Source organism: Peromyscus californicus, unplaced genomic scaffold (genome assembly GCF_007827085.1).
Source record: "Peromyscus californicus insignis strain IS unplaced genomic scaffold, ASM782708v3 Scaffold_4__1_contigs__length_199733344, whole genome shotgun sequence".
Classification (NCBI taxonomy): domain Eukaryota; kingdom Metazoa; phylum Chordata; class Mammalia; order Rodentia; family Cricetidae; genus Peromyscus; species Peromyscus californicus.
Genome location: NW_026294562.1, coordinates 83039615 through 83060679, shown reverse-complemented (window position 1 = coordinate 83060679; position 21065 = coordinate 83039615). Strand labels below are relative to the sequence as shown.

Here is a 21065-nt window from a genome sequence, read left to right as displayed (position 1 = left end):
CTTGTGCTTGTATATCTTCATGTAAATATATTTGTGTAATAAATACTTCCCTGAAAGAAAAAAAATGTGTCCTCTTCACTGAAGATATATCTGAATGTCCTGTTTCTAATATGTAAAAAAATCTAAAAAATTTCTTAGAGCCATTTTTCTCTCCTAGAAAAATGAAAGTGCAGCTTTCATCTTTGTAAGGACCTATTCTCCCAGAGTCTAAGTATTTGAGCATAAACATCTAGCAGTGATGGTGCCATCATATTTGCCCAAGTAGAAATGCATTCATTTTAGCAGCTGACTATGGACAAGAAGAGCATAAACACGCAACAAATCAAATTTTCCACAAACATGCACACAAAAATATGCACACACACCAACTTATTCCCTGATATGTTTAAGTTAAATCAATATCAAAGTTTGATATTACTATTTCCAAAATTCCAAATAATGGACTTTTCCTTCAAGAGTAAAAAGAGAAATTGAAGGGCATGGACAGAAAAAAAAAATGTTCCTTTAAAAATAATGTACTTTTCTTTCTATTCTTGCTTCCCCTATAATAAAGAATAAGAGAGTAAAGTATAAATGGAGCGATACAAAGGTTTTTTTTTTTCTTCCTGATTCTTATCTAGGAAGTTGGTATCCTCTAGGAGGAGTTCTGACATCTTACCATCTCTCTGCAATTCATGAGCCGACAAGTAGGATCCCCAAGACAGTCTATGAAGCTGCTGTGTGTCAGGATGGTTTCCTCAGTTTTCAGTCTTTAGTTGGAACTTTTCAATTATAAAATAATATCCAGGGCCAGTGAAACAGCTCATTGGGTAAAGGCACATGCTGTCATGCTTGACAGCCTGAGTTTGATCCCCAGGACCCCCATGGTAGAAGGAGAGAACTGACTCCAGCTAGTTGTTTTCTGATCTCCACATTCAAGTGATATGCCCTTACCCCAAATAAATAAAATGTAATTTAAAATGGTTTGAATTGTACACAGAAGACACATTTCTGTTCTTTTTATATAAAGAAGGATTTGATTTTTATGAAGCTCTAGGACCATCAACACTCTTTGTAGCTTTTCCTTTGGTATATGTAGCGTGATGCAAGTTAGCAGAAAGGTATGATTAATGTCTAAAGCAACGTTCATTGCTATCCTGTTTACTGAGTGGGGAAAGCTGTGCTTCTGTTTTGGCCTTACAACAACTCATATACATAGGGTATAGATTGAGCAATAAAAATACCTTCATGGTGGCCATGATGAGGAAACAGAATGTAGGAACAGCACAACACTCCAATAGGAACTTAGACATACATATGATAAACATTCCAACAAATAACAACAGAATATACATCCTTCTCAAGTGTATCTGGAACATTCTCTAGAATTCACTGAATCTTAAGCCACAGTAGGGGTGGGTTGGTGATTTGGTTCAATGGTAGAGCACTTGCTTAGCAAGCACCTGGGTTTGGTTCGCAGCTCTAACAGGAAAAACACAGCAAGACTCAATTTAAAAATTCTGATATTTTACAACCTTATCTACCCAAGATGGTTAATAAAACTAGAAATCAATAGCAGATGAAATAGTGGAAAATTCACACGTATTTGAAAATTAAATACTACGAATTATGAGTCAAAAAAAGAAAACAAATTACAAAATGTCTTCAGAAAATGAAATAAGATCACAACATACCAAACCTCAAAAGGCAACAGCCGAGCTGAGGGAAATGTGTAGCTATAAATGAAGATTTCTAAAACGAAGAAATAATTTCAAACTGTAAGCCTAAGAATACAAGAAGTAGAAAAATAGGGGAAGCATACACTAGCAAACAACACCACCAAAAAAAGAACTGACAACAGGGAAACATCAGTGAAAACAAAATTTAGTTATTTGAAAACAGACACAGGGACAAATCTTTATCTAGAATACGAAAAACTGAAAACCTTAACATTGTTGCAGTCAGAAATGAGGGCAGAGACATCACTACAAGATTTAAAAAAAAAAAAAAGTGTTAGATATTCCCTCACCACAAGCACAGTCCTCGGCTCCTCGGGCTCCTCCCCTCCCCCCCCCCCCCCCCCCGCACTTCCGGTCAGAGGAAGTGCCGCTCTGGTAGCCACGTGATCCAGGTATTGGGAGGAAGTGCCAGTCCCGCTAGCCACGTGACCAGTAGACACGCGCCCCTCAGAGGAGGAAGCAGGGGCAGTGGCGGCGGTTGTGAGGCCGGAGTGGTGAGCGAGGCTGGAGTGGTGAGCGTCGGGACCTCCGCGGTCAACTTCCTGAACTCCCCGCCTGTCAACTAGAACTCTGCGAGGTTCGAAATACATTTGAGGGCTGGGCTGGGCTGGAGCTTCCTGAGGAACAGCTCACGTTTCAGAAGAGCAGTTTGACCTGGTAACTCCCGCCATTTCCCATATAAGGAGTGGGGATACCGCCAGGGCCACAGCTCAGGTGTAAGGTTAGAGGAAAAGGCAGGCGGCGGCCCCATTGGAGAACTGAATGGGTAGGACTGCAAAGAGCCGGAGGTTGCTCCAACTTAAGAAATTTAATGAGCATGGCTAAGTTCAGGCCAGTTTTTGAAAAGGAAAAAAGGAGAAAATGTTATTTTAGAAAAACAAAAGCTATTGGGTTCCTCCATAATTTCTCACTTTTTAGTAAAAGGAAGTTGCTCCTCAACATCTTCCACAGGAGCCAGAAAACTTTTAACTCTCCTGTGACATAGGTACTTTTTGCTCCTGTATTCTCATGATGGGGTCTTGATTGAATGGTGACAGTTAAGGAACCCACCCAGAACTGACCTCAGTAATCACTTTTTCTTTTTCTGCACTTTGAAAATACCTTTGATCAACATTTGTCAATTTTTTTTATTTTTTTTATTTTTATTTATTTTTTTTTTTTGGTTTTTCGAGACAGGGTTTCTCTGTGTAGCTTTGTGCCTTTCCTGGAACTCGCTTTGGAGACCAGGCTGGCCTCGAACTCACAAAGATCCGCCTGGCTCTGCCTCCCGAGTGCTGGGATTAAAGGCGTGCGCCACCACCGCCCGGCCCAACATTTGTCAATTTTATTGTGTGTCTTAGATACTGTCTTAAGCAGGTGCCAATTTTGCTTCAGAAAATTGCATATGAAAAACACTTTTTATTAGATTTCTTTTAATTCGATACATAAAAATTATACACGTTAAATATTGTGTTATGTTTTGATGTCATATATTATTGCCTAATGATTAGGTCAGGTTAAATATGCTGGTTAACTTATTTTTTTATGGTGAAAATTTTCAAAGTTTCAAATTTTTTCCCCTAGCTCTATGAAATATCCAGTGCATTATAGTCATCTCTGGTCATCCTGTTGAGTAATACCACACCAGAACTTAGTACTTCCATCTGACTATAGCTCAGTACCCACTAACCAGTATTCCCTACCCTACACCCATCCCACACCTCCGTCTTCTGCCTCTGGCAACCACCTCAGTGTCCATGAAGTAAACTTCTTTTTTGTTGTTGTTTTTACATCCCACATAAAAGAGAACACACAGTGCTTATCTGTCTGTGCCTGACATTTCACATAACATGACATTTAGTTAAATCTATGTTGTTGCAAGTGACAAGATTATATTGTTTTTGTTATGGGTCTGGGGTCATTTAGAGATTCACCAGTCTATTAATAAATTTTTAACAAATTGGAGGCTTTTTATGTAGATACTGACATCAAGACTGCACCTGAAAGTGCCCGCAGATGCAACATTTAGGCATATCAGCCCAGGGCTTATAAGGACAAAATCCACAAGATTACATGTATTCTGCCTACCTATAGACAGGGTCTCATTTTAACATGTCTTGTAGTTGTATTTGTCATCTTTTTGAGCAGAATAAACAAGCAAGACTTAAAGAAAAAAAAAACAGAAATAGGGCTGGATTGGTGGCTCAGTGGTTAAAAGCACTGGCTGTTCTCTCAGAGGTCCCGAGTTCAATTCCCAGCAACCACATGGTGGCTCACAACTGTCTATAGTGGGATCAGATGCCCTCTTGTGGCATAAAGGCACACATGCAGATGGAGCACTTATATACATAAAATGAATAAATTTAAAAAAACAGAAATAGCAGTTAACCTTATGACCTATTATCTTACAAGAACAGCAAGTTTTACAATATCAGTCAATTTTAAGAATAGTCTTCTTTGTCTGGGGGAAAAAGGGAAGTGGGCTGCTAGGGTACAGTTTGTACATGTTAGAGACATTTTAATCTCTCAAGTATAGTTGAGAGATTTTTTTTAATACTCTCAATTATTACTCAAGAATAGTAATTAAAATCTTAAATATAATTAACCATCACATTTTTTATCAATAAATAGTGGGAATTATGTATATGCACTTATTTTCTTTATCACCTAATGGGAAAAACACATTTTAAAAATTTATTTATCGTGCAGTGGTAGTATATAGAGACCATAATATATAATTGTCTTAGGGTTTTATTGCTGTGAAGAGACACCATGACCATGGCAATACTTATAAAGGAAAAACATTTAATTGGGGCTGGCTTACAGTTGAGAGGTTTAGTCCATTATAGTCATGGTGGGAAGCATGGCACCATACAGGCAGACATGGTGCTGGAGAGGTAACTGAGAGTTCTACATCTAGATCTGTAGGCAGCAGGAAATGACTATCACACTAGACCTGGCTTGAGCATCTGAGATCTCAAAGCCCACCCCCTAGTGACATACTTCCTCCAACAAAGCCACACTTCCTCCAACAAGACCATACCTCCTAAAAGTGACACTCCCTATGAACTTACAGGGATCATTTTCTTTCAAACCATCATAATAATTTAAACAATAATAGCATTGTTAGCCAGGCATGGTAGGGCATGCCTTTAATCCCAGCAGAGGTAGGCAAATCTTTGGGTTCGAGGCCAGCCTGATCTACATTTTGATTTCCAGGACAGCCAGGGCTATGTAGAGATACCGTGTGTGTGTGTGTGTGTGTGTGTGTGTGTGTGTGTGTGTGTGTTTAAAGTAGCTTGGAGATGTATCACTTGGGTTTGAGAACCCCATGGGGGGCACCTATTTTGACTAGTTATGGATCTTGTAATAGTTTCCACCACTGAACCTACAGACACAAGGAGAAAGACTACTGACCACAAATTAAGACCAAATCAAGGCAGGCTTAATTGTGTGCACAGGAGCTATTTCTCCCAATGCAGGGTTTAGAACAGCCCTGAGCCAGTTTCTCAAGCTCTTTTTATGGGGGGATTTTGCAAGCAAGTGTGTTACAGAAGTGAGACCAGGCAGTTAAGGCAGAAATCTTCTGGTAACATCTGTTATAAACCCCATTTTGTGGCTATAGATTGGGGCACAGCCCAATTCCAAGTAAACAGAAACTTAAGTGGACTAGAATATCAAAATAGTTCCTAATTACAAAAATAGATTGGGATGGCTTCTTACCCATGTGTTACAAAAATAAGCTTTTTTGATGAGATGTGAGAACTACACTTATCTGTGAGTAAGAGTATTTAGAATAGTTAGAAATTACATTGACTTAGAAAAATGGCATTAATAGATTCTTCTTCAAGGTGTCTGTTCACTCTAGCCACAGGTAGTTGGCCAGGTTTGCAGTGTCAGGCATGAATTTTCTCCTGATGAGCTGGTCTTTGGGGAAAATCATTGGAGAAAAGGCAAAAAGATTATAAAAGTCAGAGGATCAGGATCCCTGCACCTAGATAATATCTTCTTGACATGACAGGAAAGCTGCACACAGGAAACATGAACGATATGGTTGGCCAAACAACCGCACAACACCAATTGGCATGCCAAGATAGATGAGAGCTGTTTTATGAGACTTCACCACTAGATGAAGAACTATGAGCAAACAGTGGCTGCTGAGAGAGATAGAGAATCTGTTTCCTCCTGGGACAAACATCCTGATGTTTAAGTAATTCTAAGTGGTCGGCTATGAGCGCATGTACATATGAACAATACTAAATGGACTCAGTAGGTTATATATAAACATAACTATAAGCAACATGCAGAGAAACTACTGAACTAAATCACTCTATGGGTAAAGAAAAGTTTATTGGGGATCAATTTGCCAAAGCCATCTCTCAGGGCAGAGAGAAGAGCAAAACTGGCAGAAAAGCAAGCAGATTTTATATGACAGGCAGCAGGGTGGGAATCCTTGTGATAAGCTAGCCTTATTGCCCTGGAAGTGGGTGCCCTTGTCTGAGGGAGTTGGTCTTTGGGGGAAGGTTAAGGAAGGTTCCTGAAGGATTAAGATCTCCACCTTATGAGATCTGCTTTTCTGAGCTCCTGGTTTACCCAATAGCAATCCTTTTATTGCTGTTAAGACAGAGTCACCAGTGCTGCCATTTGGGAAGAACAGGGGTTTGGGACCTAACAATAAGAATTAAATAAGAAGAGGTCATGAATTTGAGAGGGAATAGGGGAGCACTGGAGAAGTTGGAGGGGAGGGATGGGGTGAGAATGATACAAATATAGTACTTACATATGAAAGTCTCAAATTAAATTAAAAATAATAGCGAAGCAGGTGTTAAAGTATGAAATAAGACATTTTCAGAAAGTTGGAACCACTTACTAGGCTCCAGTTTAGTCTTAATTTGCAGATATTCTGCTATTTGAAATAATCATTCTCCCCTTTTTGGTATACTTCATGTGATGTAGTCTTAATCAGCATAGACTGGAGTTTACCTCTTGAACTTTAGATGAGTTAGAGCTAATGTCTATAACTTTCATTATCCATCAATATTATGTTGAGATTTATTTCTACATAGTGATAGTGGGTAGTTGCAGTTCATCATTTGCATTACTTTGTGACATTTCTTTATAATTATATGCTATAATTTCAATTATTACTAACTGACTTTGGGGATTTTAGACTTTATATATTACAAATTATTATTATGATATTATTTAATATCAATATGGATAGCCTATATATTTGTTTCTATTTTTATTACTGCAAGTGTATTTGTATTTTATTGGGATAAATATATTATTATAGAATTCACCTCACCACTTTTGGTGGATAAAGAAAAACTGTGTTTCTAAATGCTCATATGAAATTGTGATTTGTGATTCCATTGCAGTATTTTAGAGTTTCTGGTGCTCAGCATCTTTCTGAGCAACTGGAATTATCTTTTAATGACCTTTAAATTTGATACAGCTTTTGTTTTTCTTTCTTTACAGTTTCTATAGGATCTAAAGGGATGTCCCCTCTTTTTGTTTTTCATACCCCTTTCCTTTTCCTTTTTAGTTTTATTAGGGTTCATCAGATTTTAAATTTGTTGATTTTATGTTATGTTTTATGTTCTGACATTTTGTTGTTAAAAATTCAAATATAAAATAATTTAGTGCACAGAATAGCTATATACCTCCACTTAGATTCATGCTTCTTTTGGTTCCTGCCATACTGTGTTCCTGTCAGGTTTACTGACTTTACAACGTTGATACTGTGTCTTTCACAATAAAAGACTTTTCTGTCTTTGTAGAGACATGTCACATTAGTAGAGAATATTGATTTTGATTCCAGGTAAACACAGTTATACAATCACTGTCTTGCTTCTTCATGCGTAATCAGCATCTAGCAGTTCTTGCATATGTCTCCATAGCTAAGTTTGCAATAATTTGTTGGATAGCTCTGCTAGCTAGGATGTAGTTCTGTTAGATATGTAAGATTAGCCAGCAGCTCTAGGTTTGGTATGTGTTTGACATTCATTAGTTTCTATTGGTGAGATGGACATAAGACCTCTCTGGTGGGTCATAGCAAAGTCAGCTGTGATATATCATGCTCGGAACTGGGAATGGGACCCCTCTTCAGAAGACTGTGTACAGGTTCCAATAGACCTGGGCAGGTATTATATGGTGTTCCCAGCAATGAAGGTGAAGCACTCATTGAATGTGGATGGTTAGCCTATCCTCCATAATCAAGCCTGTTGGCTGGGGCTAACAGTCAGATGGGCTAAGTGCCTCATCTCCATGATAAGGTAAAGCCACTGTCAGGGACAAGATACTAGTCACTGAAAGCCACCACACCCTTAATTTGTTCCAGCTTTCAGTAAGTGGTCTAGTTGTGATGATTCTGTCAATGTTCCAAATGAACCAAGTTAGTACCCTAAATACTAGAGAAGATGGGTATCACCCTCAGCATCTCTTTTACAGGAGAAGTCAGAGGCCAAGGATATCCTTCTCAGTGCTGCCATATGCTACTTGATAAAGGGATGACATAGTCAGAATGAACCATTTTCTTTTCCTTTCTAATGTAGCTTTTCTGATGTTCTTCTGCTTTATTGGGTGGTATAAATGTACTCCCTTTTCCAGAACTCTTATAAAGATTCTTTTAATGTTTCTGTTGGCCATTTATCATTTTTTTCTTTCCCTTTCTTTTAGTCTATTGTCAACTTTTTCTTGCTTTCAAACTGGATAGTTTAGTTGTTTCCTTTAGCTCTTTGAATCTATTTGAGACAGTTAAGAAGAAGCCATTTCTAAAGTCTAGTATCCATGACCTTGTAGTTACAGGCCCTTTGTAACAAAATAGCACAAGCTGAGTGGCTACAACAACAGTCAATTTTTCACACTGTTAGAGGCTGGAAATTTCTTTTGGGGTTGATGTTTCCTATAATCAAGTGTGTGTGTGGTTTTTCAGCCTATAGATCCTCAGAGAGGCTTCCTACTTATGAATGGGGCCTGGATAAAAAGAGAATCTCCAAGCCTCTTATTTATTTTTTTAATAATTATTTTTTATTCTTGAGAATTTTGTAAGATTTATTTATTATGTATGTAGTATTCTGCTTGCATATATACCTGTCCACCAGAAGAGGGCACCAGATCTCATATATATATATATGGTTGTGAGCCACCATGTGGTTGCTGGGAATTGAACTCAGAACCTCTGAAAGAGCAGCCAGTGCTCTTAACCTCTGAGCCATCTCCCCAGACCCTATTCTTGAGAATTTTATACATGTATGCAATGAAATATCACATTTGCCCCCCCACCCCTGCGCCCATTATCCCCTCCATCTACTGTATCCCCCAAGATAACTCCACTAAGTCAAGTTAGTGCTGCTCATATATTTATGGATGTGAAGCCATCCACCAAAGCATGATAAACTACCAGTGGCCACATTCTCAAAACAGAAAGATTCCTCCACACCACCCCGTAGGTGGAGTTTTTCGTCAGGACCATGATCAGCTTGTTCTGCCAGCCACTTCTCAAATAACTGCTCAGAGATGTACTATTAATTATAAATGCTCAGCTGATAGCTCAGGCTTATTTCTAACTAGCTCTTATAACTTAAATTAACCCATTTCTGTTCATCTATGTGCTGTCCCGAGGCCCATGGCTTTTACCTCTCCTGCATGTGCTGCTTCCTTTCTCTCTGGCAACTCCTCTGACTCCACCCTTCTTCCCAGCATTCTCTCTGCTCTGAAAATCCTGCCTAGCCACCGGCCAATTGGTGTTTTATTAACAATGAGAGCAATACATATTTACAGTGTACAAAGATTGTTCCACAGCACACCCCCAGCAGCTATTAATTGTCAATAGCTCCTTTGTAAAAGGTAGGTTCTGAGAGCACCTGCCCAGTCTGCCAAAATTTTGTCTGGCTTGATCGCGTGCAGGTAAGCACAGCTGCTGTGAATTCATGCATGGGCTAACTATGTCATGTACAGAAGGTAGTATTTCACAGCTCCTCTTCCCAACCTCTGGCTCTTAAAGTCTTTCCACTTCCCTTTTTTCAGTGTTTCCTTTGTCAGGAAGCTATTACCTTGTTTGTGATTGCTCATTCTAACTACATGGTAAAACCCGATTGAAGGTGGGTTCACCTGAAGACACCACACATTTTGGGTGCAGAACACACAAAAATTAATATCAAATTGACTGGAACTTCCTCCCTACTGGCTGGTTTTCACATTACTAGAAGGTGCTATGCAGACCTTGGAGAAGAAAAAAGTCTATGATCTTACCCACCACTAAACCCTGTGTGCTACAATACCAACCTGCCAGGCAAAAATGTGCCCTCTGGTGCAATAGTGGAACACTGTTAGGGGTTAATAACCTCTTTCTGATTTGATTTGAGGCATGCTCCATGGGGTGGAATTTTATGCCTGACGCTATAAACCTGGTCAAAAGTCCATGGCTGGGGAGGTTATAAGTCCTAGCATAGAACCTGTTATTGTTATCTTGCTAAATGGTCCTGCTGTCAAATTGCCTTCTAAATTTATATTTATATTCATAGACCTGGGCTACTCTCAGCTTTAGAGAAGCTTCTTTTTATATTGTGTATTAGTCAGTGGAGAGATGCATAATGAATCAAAGTACTGAGAAGAAAAACTGGGTCCTTAGCCTAAATGGGACATCTTCAGTACTCTTCCTCTTATGGGGTACAATCATAATATTATATTAGAGTTTTGGAGAGGCTCTCATCTCAATCAGATTTTCCCAGACTAGAACTAACATGGAGTCAGATGGGGGAAGAAGATGAAGGACCAGGAGGGAGGATGTGTGAGAGATGGTTCAAATGCTCCAACTCAGTATCCTTTCCAAGATTTAGTAGATTATTTGAATAAATGTTTCTTTATTTTCTAAGTCAATTGTTAGAGGCTTTTAATGGTTGTGTTTTTATTTTTATTTTCTTTAGATAGGGTCTTACTATATAGCCATCATTGGCCTAGAACAGATAATGTAGACCAATCTGTCCTTACTCTTGAGTGCTGGTATTAAAAAGTGTGTGCCACCACATGCTGTGAGATGGTCTGTATGTCAAATGTGTTGCTGATTGGTCAATGAATAAATCACTGATTGGCAGTGGCCAGCAGGAAGTATAGGCGGGACTAACAGAAAAGAGAATGGAGAGAACAGGAAGCTGGGTGGGGGAGACACTGCCAGCCGCCATCAGGATAAGGAAGATGTAAAGTACCGGTAAGCCACAAGCCACGTGGCAAGGTATAGATTAATAGAAATGGATTAATTTAAGCTGTAAGAACAGTTAGCAAGAAGCCTGCCACGGCCATACAGTTTGTAACCAATATAAGTCTCTGTGTTTACTTGATCGGGTTTGAGCGGCTTGGGACTGGCGGGTGAGAGAGATTTGTCCTGACTGTGGGCCAGGCAGGAAAACTCTAGCAACAACCACACCTAGTAATTGTTGTGTTTTTAATTTCCAGCAATTTAATAGCTATTTTGCTGTTAGAAATAGATTCTGACCTTCTCATACAGCCATGCTAGATGGTCCACCATAGAGTGATTTTTCAAGCTGATATTCCTTAAAATTAATACCATCAGAGCTTAAATGGAGTCTGATTTTATACTCAATAGCTAGCATAGAATATGATGATGTGCAGTAAATGTGCAGTAAATACTATAATAGAATTTAAATATGTTTACACATCAACGCTTGGAATGGAGTGTTATACTCTGAGCATATGAAAACATACTACTTTCCACTGATTTGTTTTTTTTATTTGTTGCTGTAATAGTGATGATTTATTTATTATGATTAATATATTAAGAACAGAATTTTTTAAAAAATCAGATCCTGTTGTTATTATTATATCATTTTTACCTGAAAAAAAAAAAAAAACGGAACCACATCTTACTTATATTTTTCTACTTTCCAGTTTCTGTATTAACTATTAAGAATCGTTATTTTATAGTAAGAATACTAATAGAAAAAGTTAGGACCAAGACAATTTGCTTCATTTCAGATATGTAATCTTACCTATTTTGAGACTGATTAAAGAGAAAAGTAGTAAAAAGAAATAACCCCATTGTTTGTTGCTCACATTTTAGGTAACTTACCATTGTAAAAGAAAGAAAGAAAAGAAAAAGGAAGAAAACCACCTTTCATCCCTAGAGTTGAGCACACATTTTTTGAAGAAGGATGAATTGGTTGATAGTCAACCAATTAACAGTTCTTCTCTGGAAAAATTTTACATTAAAGGTAGGTAAAGGTATGCATGGGGATGTCTATAAGAGCCTGATTGTTCCATTGCAGTCTGTGTACACCTGTGCATGCACTTTTGAAAAACTCAAAACTGTGGGTAGATCTTCCAAATATATAAAAGCCAATGAATCAACACTATAGAGTGACATGAAAAAGTGGGGAGAAGGGAAGAGGTAGTTGAGATAGTTCAGGGGGACTTCAGAACCCAGGCCTAGAGCTTAGAGGTAGTAATATATACAAAGGCCAGAAGAAAATCCCCAGATAAGGTGTTTGTTAAGGGCTTCTACTGCAGAGAAAAAGGAAGGCAACACAGGAGTGTCTGTAGCTACTGCCTCTAGGTTAGTGTGGAGACTGCTTTTGAAGGAAATTAAAATAGGAAAGGTATGATTATTAAAGTAACGGAGAGAGAAGCCAACAAAGGGAAGGACATCCTTCTTTTCTGGGAATACATGGAGAACTTCCTGGAACTCGGGTACTCCCTCTTTCCTTCCTTTACAGTCTGATGTTTCTGATCATGAGAACTGGGGGAGAGAGACTAGATAAATCTAGATTCATTTAACCTTGAATTATAGTTTTGAACACAACATTTCTCAACTGATCTCCAAATCTACATTCAGCACTGAATAGACTGACCCAAGATTGAAGTAGAGAGGTGTGAAACAAAATAGGAAAAACAGAGGTACCAAAGCTTGTCATTGTTTTTCAAGTTACGTTAGATAGCTGCAGGGCCAAAGACTCAGTGTTTTACCAAAGTAGCCTTCAAGGTCTTGCAAAATAACCTAGGCAACTTAATTATAATCCACATATCAGAGATGTTATCTATAGAAAATCTCGTAGAAAACTAATGATATACTGTCCAACTGGGTATCTTCTAAAATTAGTGATTTTAAAGTCAACACAGAATAAGTGAACCAAGGTATCTTTATTTAAGCTTTTCTTTGGTAAGAATTCTGTCCCCTTATTTACTCTTCATTTTGAGAGATTCAGGATTTACTAGTGGTCATTCAAGTAGCTATGTAAAATCGCAGCGATTATAGGTGGTCTGGTCATAGAAGAGCTTCTAGTCTGTAAATATCTGCCTTGTCCCATAATCTGGCATTTCATGACAAAACTGTTGAAAAGAGAAGCCCATCCTCTACTTTTGTTGTATAACAGGCTAAAGCCCAGGAGTTTGTTTGGCTTTGTCCTTTTATGGTTGCCCTGTGGCCTCATTTTCTAAATAGCTTAACAATCACTTAGATTAATTTAGGAGACATTGTGGCAAAGGCATCATTAATTTAGTGATTGTTCTGTCCAGAGAATGACTTGTAAGAGCCATAGTTTCAGTTTCAAATGAGGAAGTTTATTAAGCATGCAGCAAGCTAAAGTGAAAGAACAAAAGGAAAGCAGCAGATAACAAAATTGTGTCTCACAAATCAGTAGAAATTGACTGGGGAAGTCCCATTGAGACAGTCTGCTAGAGTGTGAGACTGAGAATCCCAGACAGAGCAGTGCTCCCTTGGGTGAGGACTTTAAGTAAAAGAAGAAATATAAAGCGGCAGATAGACAGCAAAACATCAAATCTGGTCCTTGTGACATCCAGCAGAAGCAACTGGGGAAGCACTGTTTAAACAGTCATGTTGGGGTGCCTGACAGAGAGTCCAAGGCAGAATGTCCTCTGCATGGATGAGTTTCTGGCTTCTCATTCCCAGCACAGGTATTTTATAACATGAGATCAACAATAGCAAACTCAGATGGAAATGGTTACTTTATACCTGTTCTCAAGGCCATACGTTTTTTAATACTGTTAGCTATTTGCTATTCCCTTCCTCCTTGCCACAGCATCAGGGGCCAGTCTTCACTAGGACAAGGATTCTTGGAGGACACTTGAGTTAAACAGGCTCAAATATGAAGAAGGGACTCTTCACTCCCATAGTCCACTCTCAGCATGTATAAATAGCACATGACAGTTTGCCAATACACTTTATAATGATGATGTACCAGTTTTCTGTGTTATCTGTAAGATTATTTGTGAGAACTGAATGCATAGAATATATACCATACTTTTAATGGCTGACAGGTCATAAGTTCAGGTCCTAAGCATATATCATCCCTTTATTCTATGGTGGTACAGAAGTAAAAATATAATAAATCTCTCATTTGCATTGAATGTATGCTCTGTACTCTTAAGCTAATCAGTAACTTTTTCTTATTTTAGAAGAGGCGGATGATTAGTTCAGTAACAGAAGTCTTGGCAGCATTGTTGTTTGTAATAATGCTGTTGATATTCCGTACACTTACTGGTATAGATGTTGCTGGACCGTATCATTTCAAGCCTCAACCCATTTCTACCATGCCTTCTTTCATCAAAGATGCCAAGGAGTGGGAATTGATTTACATACCTTCTGATATTGATGTGGTAACAGAAATTATTGAGAATGTAAAGAAGAATCTCAACACCACTCTAAAAGGTTAGACATGCAAGTTTTCTATAAAAGACTGCTACATCTGTAAAAACAAAATAATGCTGAAAGTTAAGGTTGAAGGGGATCCTGTGTTCTACTCTTAAGACTTGCAGTGTGGTGCTAATAACTAGGTCAATGTGGAATTGGTAGAGATAGACAAATCAGTGAGAGAAGAGAGAACCCAAACGTAGATCTGTTGCACTAAGACACCAGAATGACTTTGATAATGATGCACCAGAATGTGGTGAAATAAATCTATTCAACAATAGTACTGGAACAATTGGACACCAACAGCTACAATAATGAAAATCCATATCTTCTCTAAAATTAACTGAAAATAAATCATAGATCTAAATGTAAAATGGTGAAGCCTTTAGAAGAGAACATGTGAGAAAATCTTTATAACTTGGAGCTAGTTGATTCCTTAGACATGATACAAAATTCATGATGAATAAGAAAGATGTGAGTTATATGGATTCCTGTTATATAATACAGAAGTGCTTGCTTTTGGAGTTAAAAGTCATTCTCTGTTTCTTACAGTTGATTTAAAACTGGTATTTTCTCTTCAGGTTATCATTTTGTGGAGATTGGTTTGGGGGCTTGGGTTTGTTTGTTTGCAGTGAAGATTGCATCTACGGGTCTTCTACATGCAGGGCAAGCCTTCTGCTAAGCTGTGTCCCCAGCCCTGGAGCTTTCAATTCTAGATAAATTAAAAACTATGCCAGCAATATTGTAACTCTCAAATATATCTTTGAAAGTCAAGCAAAGCTAAAGTTTATTCAAAGAAAAATTATTACAGTTTAAAAAAAGAAAAATATCAGGACCAGGAAGGTATAATTTCATCAGCTGCCCAGAGAAAGAAATCTCATTAAAGGAATAATTATTCCACCTTTTCTTCTCTTTTTTTCATTTCTGCCTTCCCAGCAGTGATCCTGCCTTCCTAGGGCTTGGTCCCTTGTCCGGGTCATAAATCTGCCAAACTAGATTAACTCATTTATGTTTTGGATAGCTTGAAATGTTAGGTCTCTATCCTGAGGAACCAGTTTTCCCTTGTTTCTGTGTCATTCTCCCCTCTAAGTAGGTAACCCTAAAATCCTTTAGGATATGAGCTAAAATTGTGGAATATATATAACCCATATTCATGGAAATCTGGAAATCTAATTCCAAATATGGTGCTAATGTCTGTACCGAAGTTCTATACCCTGCTCTCACATAGAAACTTTTAGACAATGCTCATTTAGGAGGAGATGAGAAACAGAACTCCCTTCTGGTATTCCTAGCCATGTTTTGTGTGGTCCCTGCCCTGAGTTCCCTGTCCAGTTACTGTCACTTATTCTCATCAACCACCTCTGAAGAGGTGACCATAACTGCCATTAGGGAATAAGGATAATGGCTGATCTGACTTCTTGCAGCTGATTAGGGCATTGGGTGTGGCAGTCAGGGTAACGCTCTAGTGAGTCAATCTAAAAGATACCAAAAGTGTATCCATGATTTAAATGTCTTAACTGATGGATGTAGGAAGGAAAGGAAGTCCTGGACTGACAACTGGAAAGAGAATTGAGGGAGAAGTAAAGGTAAGAGTTATTAGAATTACAAACCTTAAAATGGGAGGGAGCCAGGAGAGGCCGGAAAAATATTTTAAATGTCCAAATCAATCCATAAGAGTCTCTTGATATGTTCACAGGGCATGCATCCTCTGTGCTCCTATTTTTGAGCATACCATATATCTATTTAATGTACATGAGTCAGTGGATCTCAGTGTACTTGGAGTGGTACAAGCACTACGGCAATCATTAGAATGTTATCACCTCCAAAGAAACCATATAGTCTCTGAACTCTGCCATATCAGGAAACACTAAAGTGCTTTCTGTCTCTATAGATTGTCTTGGTTGGATGTACATTATGCTACTGTTTCATCTAACATCACATAATCTTTTCGTAGTAAAATTTTATAAAACACCTCTAAGATTTTGTACCCAAAGTCTTAGTTACTCATGTCAACATTTAAGAAAAAAAAGTCATAAGATTCACAATATTTTAATAAGTTTTTATCTGTGTAAAGTAGTATCCTACCTCTCAAACAGGATTATCAGATGTTTTTATTTAAGCAGATAATTTTGTCTTCCTGTAGTTCGAGGTTTTCCTTCGGAAGCAGAGTTTGAGAAATATAGTCTGCTTGGTTTTGCATCTCAGAAAGTGCTGGGTGCTATTGTTTTTGACTGTGACTTCAAAAACAAGAAGGATACTCTGCCACTTCAGGTAAGAAAATTTTACTTTTCAAATAAGTTGTGTTCTCATAACAGTACCTTTAGTGTTTAAGATTTTTTAATGAATTAATTACTATTAGCCCAGTTTTGCATATGAAGAAAGTATCATTCCTGGGAACAAACTAGTAATATGTAATAAAACAAGAATATTAATCCATCTGTGTTGACTTATTGCCTTTATACATATTACTGATTATAAGGGAGCATGATTCTAAGTCTTCATTATCATCTTGACTAGATTTAGAATCACCTAAGAAACCTATAAAGGTATTTCCAGAAAGGGTCACTAAGGGAAGAAGACCCATCCTAAATGTGGAGAGAAATATCCCATGGCTATATAGACAAAATAAAAGGAGGAAAGAAAAAAGCCAGCAGAGTCCCGGTATTTCCCCTTTTCTTTTTCTTGGCTACAGTGTGAACTATTCTGCTCTGCCATGCTTTTCTTAAACCTCTGAAACTGAGTCAAAGTAAATCTTTATTCCTTGAAATTGTTTCTGTCAGGTGTTGTGGTCCTGGCAACACAAAACATACAGGAGAGTATTGTAGACTAAGGGGAAACCTTAGTTAACCAGCACTTGTCATAGTACATATGGGGTGGCAAAGATATGTTTTAAGTCAGAGGCATTTTTATTAGCAGACAACTGAACTCAGAAATCCTTTCTTTGAATCAAAGACAGAATATAATTCCTTTTATAAATCTCCAGAAAACTTGAAGTCTTGGCTGTATCAATTCAGCCTTAGGATATCAGGACAGAAGAAAAACTGGTGGTGTCACAGAAAGAAGAGGAAAGAGCAATGCTTTGAATTTGAAGTCTCTAGCAAAATTTATATAGGGCATCCCATCCTGGTGGTTATAGAAATAAATGATCAATCTGTAGAATCTAGAGATGGATCCACACCCACTGTTTCTAAGACAGGTGCTTATGGGGAGGCAGAAGTAGGATCCATATAATCTTAATGTCTAGCCCATATTTTCAAGGCTCCATTCATTCATCTATGTCAGCTTTCTGTAACATAGAGCTGTATATCTGTTGATGAGGATTTAGGCACATGTGCATTTTCTCAACAGACATTGTCTCAAAGTCTGTGTCTGTGGTTGCTTGAAAGAAAATGGCCCCCATGGGCCCCTAGAGATTGACACTATTAGGAAGTATGGCCTTGTTGGAGTAAGTGTGGCTTTGTTGGAGGAGATGTGTCACTAGGGGACAGGCTTTGAGGTCTCAGTTGCTCAAGTCACACCTAATATGTCATTCTTTTCCTGCTGCCTGTGAATCCAGATGTTGAATTCTCAGTTCATTTTCCAGCACCATGTCTGCCTGTGTGCCACCATGTTTCCCACCATGATGACAATGGGCTAAACTCTGAAGTGTAAGCCCCCCACCATAGGTGGAATTTTCTTGTCCTGACCACCTGCTTCCAAATAACAGGCAGCCACTTCCCAAATAACTGACTCGGAGACTTAATATAAATTATAAATGATCGGCCAATAGCTCAGGCTTACACTTAAATTAACTCATATTTCTTATCTATGCTTTGCCACATGGCTTGGTACCTTTTCTCAGTACAGCATGCCCATCTTGTTTCTCTGTATCTCCTCACGACTCTCTAACAAAGGCCTTTAATGATCCAGCCAAAAAAGGCTCTCTCTCAGAGTTCAAAGGAGACTCTACAACCAGCTAAGGATCTAACCTGAGGGATAAAGAATGAGTCTATGCACTGTGCTCTTTCAGTCTATCTCCTTATTGTTCTAAGTAAGCCCCCTCATCTCACCACTGTTCTCTCTTTCTTCTACCCAGAGTCTCCAAAGTTTTCTAGTTTTTATGCACACATTGTTAGAATTCTGCCCTCACTCCAACTACATGACCACACAGGCGCAGTTCAGGAGTTAAGCAAAGGTTCTTGCATCTTACATCATCAGTGTGCACTGGTGACTGCGTGCACACGGTGTGGTCATGCAATCAGCACATGCATGGTGTAGCTCCCTAAGCCCACTTCACCGGGATCCCTTAAAAAGACAGACACAGACCCCACCCTCTCTCTATTCTGCTCTTCTCTCTCCCTCCTCCCACTCCACCGTCTTTCTCTCTCTTTCCTCCCCAGGCCTGGTCCTTTTATCCCTCCTTCTCTTCCTCCTAATAAAGCTCTCCACTACTAAGCAACCAGGTTCTATCGTGCCTGTGACCTTTCTGCTGGTAACAAGTGCAGCCACCAGCGTTGTTTATCATTCATTTCACATACAATCAGCAATTCTCTGGCCAAAGCAAGGTCACAAGGCTTGAATACTTTTAGGGTCATAAAAGCAGATAAGAACTGCACAAGATGGTAACTGTCAGGTTTTCTTTACGACTCAAGGTGGGAGTGACTTATAATAGCCTCAGTGAACTTCTGAAGGGAACAGGGTCAAATGAGAGGGAGAGAGACCTTAAATCAATTAGGGAATTCTAAGAAGGGAAAAAGGGGAATCCATCTGTAATACTGCATTCCTAAGTGTGGTTAGATAATAAGCTAATTAATAAACCAAGGTGAAAGTAAGTACAAAGTGTTAAGAATTTGTTAGTGTGAGGTTAGCTTGGGGCAGCACTTTTCCTATCTACTAGTAGGGTGAAACCAGGGCACACTTATTCCCTATCTGTCTAAAGGCTGTGAATCAGCAAATTCAGAAATGTTGTGATTCTGTGTCCTTGGGTGTCTGAGAATATCTCAAATGAGATACTTTTGCCTGGACACTTAACACTGACCAAATGCTTGCCAATGAAGATAATTGCAGGAAGGCAGATCTCTACATCTACATTGGAGAAAGGAACAAAGACCTGGTTGTAGGAAACAGGTTTGACTATGTGAATGTTTCACACATAGCTAGGGAATGTTATCAATATACCCCAAATGCATGGGGGAAATCATGCCCAATAAATGATCAGAACACCACTAAACTGTGGGAAATGAATCCCAAATTTGTAACAGATGGGGAAAGCCTATAGCAAGAAAATGGCCAATTCGTTCAAAAGGCAGTAATTCCAAAAGGCCTCGCATGATAGTTTCCTCCAGCAGAATCCTTATTTTGATAGACTGACCTTGTTAAATGACAGCTATATCCCTACTTCATAATCCTGCAGCCTGTAATAGTTTGTGACAATGGCTCTCCTGACTCCACCCTTCTTCATCCCAGCATCCTTAGTTTGGTCACCCCACCTATACTTCCCTCCTGGCTACTGGCCAATCAGTGTTTTATTAAACCAATCCGAGTGACAAATCTTTACAATGTACAAGATTATTCCACAGCAAGCCCCAGTGAAATGTTTTCCTTTATAAGATTTGCTGAGGTCATGGTGTCTCTTGACAGCAATAAAACCCTAAGACAATATCTTTATGTTTTATTTTCCCTACCTACAGACTGTTCTCAAATCTTTGAATGAAATTCTCAATGCTAAAATTCTCATAAATTGTCTCTAGTGCTTAGCCTATTTTGATAATTTTCTTTCTAAAATTTTATTTATTTATTATTATTATTGTTTATGATGTGTGTGTGTGAGCACAGGCACTCAGCCACAATCACAGAACACTTGTGGCAGTCAGGGGACAACTTTGGAGACTCAGTCTCCTTCCACTGTGAGTTGTGGGAATCAAACTTGGTTCTTTAGGATTGCATAGCAAGTACTTTTACCCCCAGAGCCATCTTGACAGCTTTGTTTTGATGGTTTTCTAAATGAATACTCTGGTATCTGTTGATGACTTTATTTATAATGTAAAACTAATAGATTCCAATTCTCTTTAGTTTATTTTACTGACAAAACTTTTGTTTATCCATGTGAATATCAGTGAACCTGTTCAACCTTGGATGAGATCATGTCTTTATTCTAGTAAAAAACTATAGTGTGGGTACTTGACATGGCTCCATAGGTAAAATGCTTGCCTTGAAAGCCTGATGAGCTGAGGTTGATCTTTGGAACCCCTGGCAGAAGGAGATAACTGACTCCTGAAAGATAATCCTCTGATTTCCATGTACAGGCCATGAATATACCTGTGTGTTCTCTCTCTCTCCCCGCCCCCCTCATCATATATATAAATACACACACACACACACTCACACACACACACACACACACACACAAATAAAAATTAAAAATAATAATAATAATAATAATAATAATAATTAATACATTTTGAGCCGGGCGGTGGTGGCGCACGCCTTTAATCCCAGCACTCGGGAGGCAGAGCCAGGCGGATCTCTGTGAGTTCGAGGCCAGCCTGGGCTACCAAGTGATTTCCAGGAAAAGGCGCAAAGCTACACAGAGAAACCCTGTCTTGAAAAAACCAAAAAAAAAAAAAAATAATAATAATAATAATAATAATACATTTTGAAAATAAATTTAAAAATTCTAGTGGCTTACATAGGCTCACATACAGTATTTGGCACAAGATTTA

General features: G+C 38.6%; 1 protein-coding gene across 1 annotated transcript in view; it reads left to right on the top strand.

Moving 5' to 3' along the window:
• Nucleotides 1–11869: 11869 nt before the first annotated feature.
• LOC128123840 (phospholipid-transporting ATPase ABCA3-like) overlaps nt 11870–21065 on the top strand; it is a 122649-nt gene continuing 113453 nt past the window's right edge. Inside the window, exons 1-3 of the mRNA XM_052760133.1 lie at nt 11870–11929; nt 14130–14382; nt 16508–16635. Coding sequence (XP_052616093.1) covers nt 11870–11929; nt 14130–14382; nt 16508–16635 — 441 coding nt within the window. The remainder of the gene's footprint in view (nt 11930–14129; nt 14383–16507; nt 16636–21065) is intronic.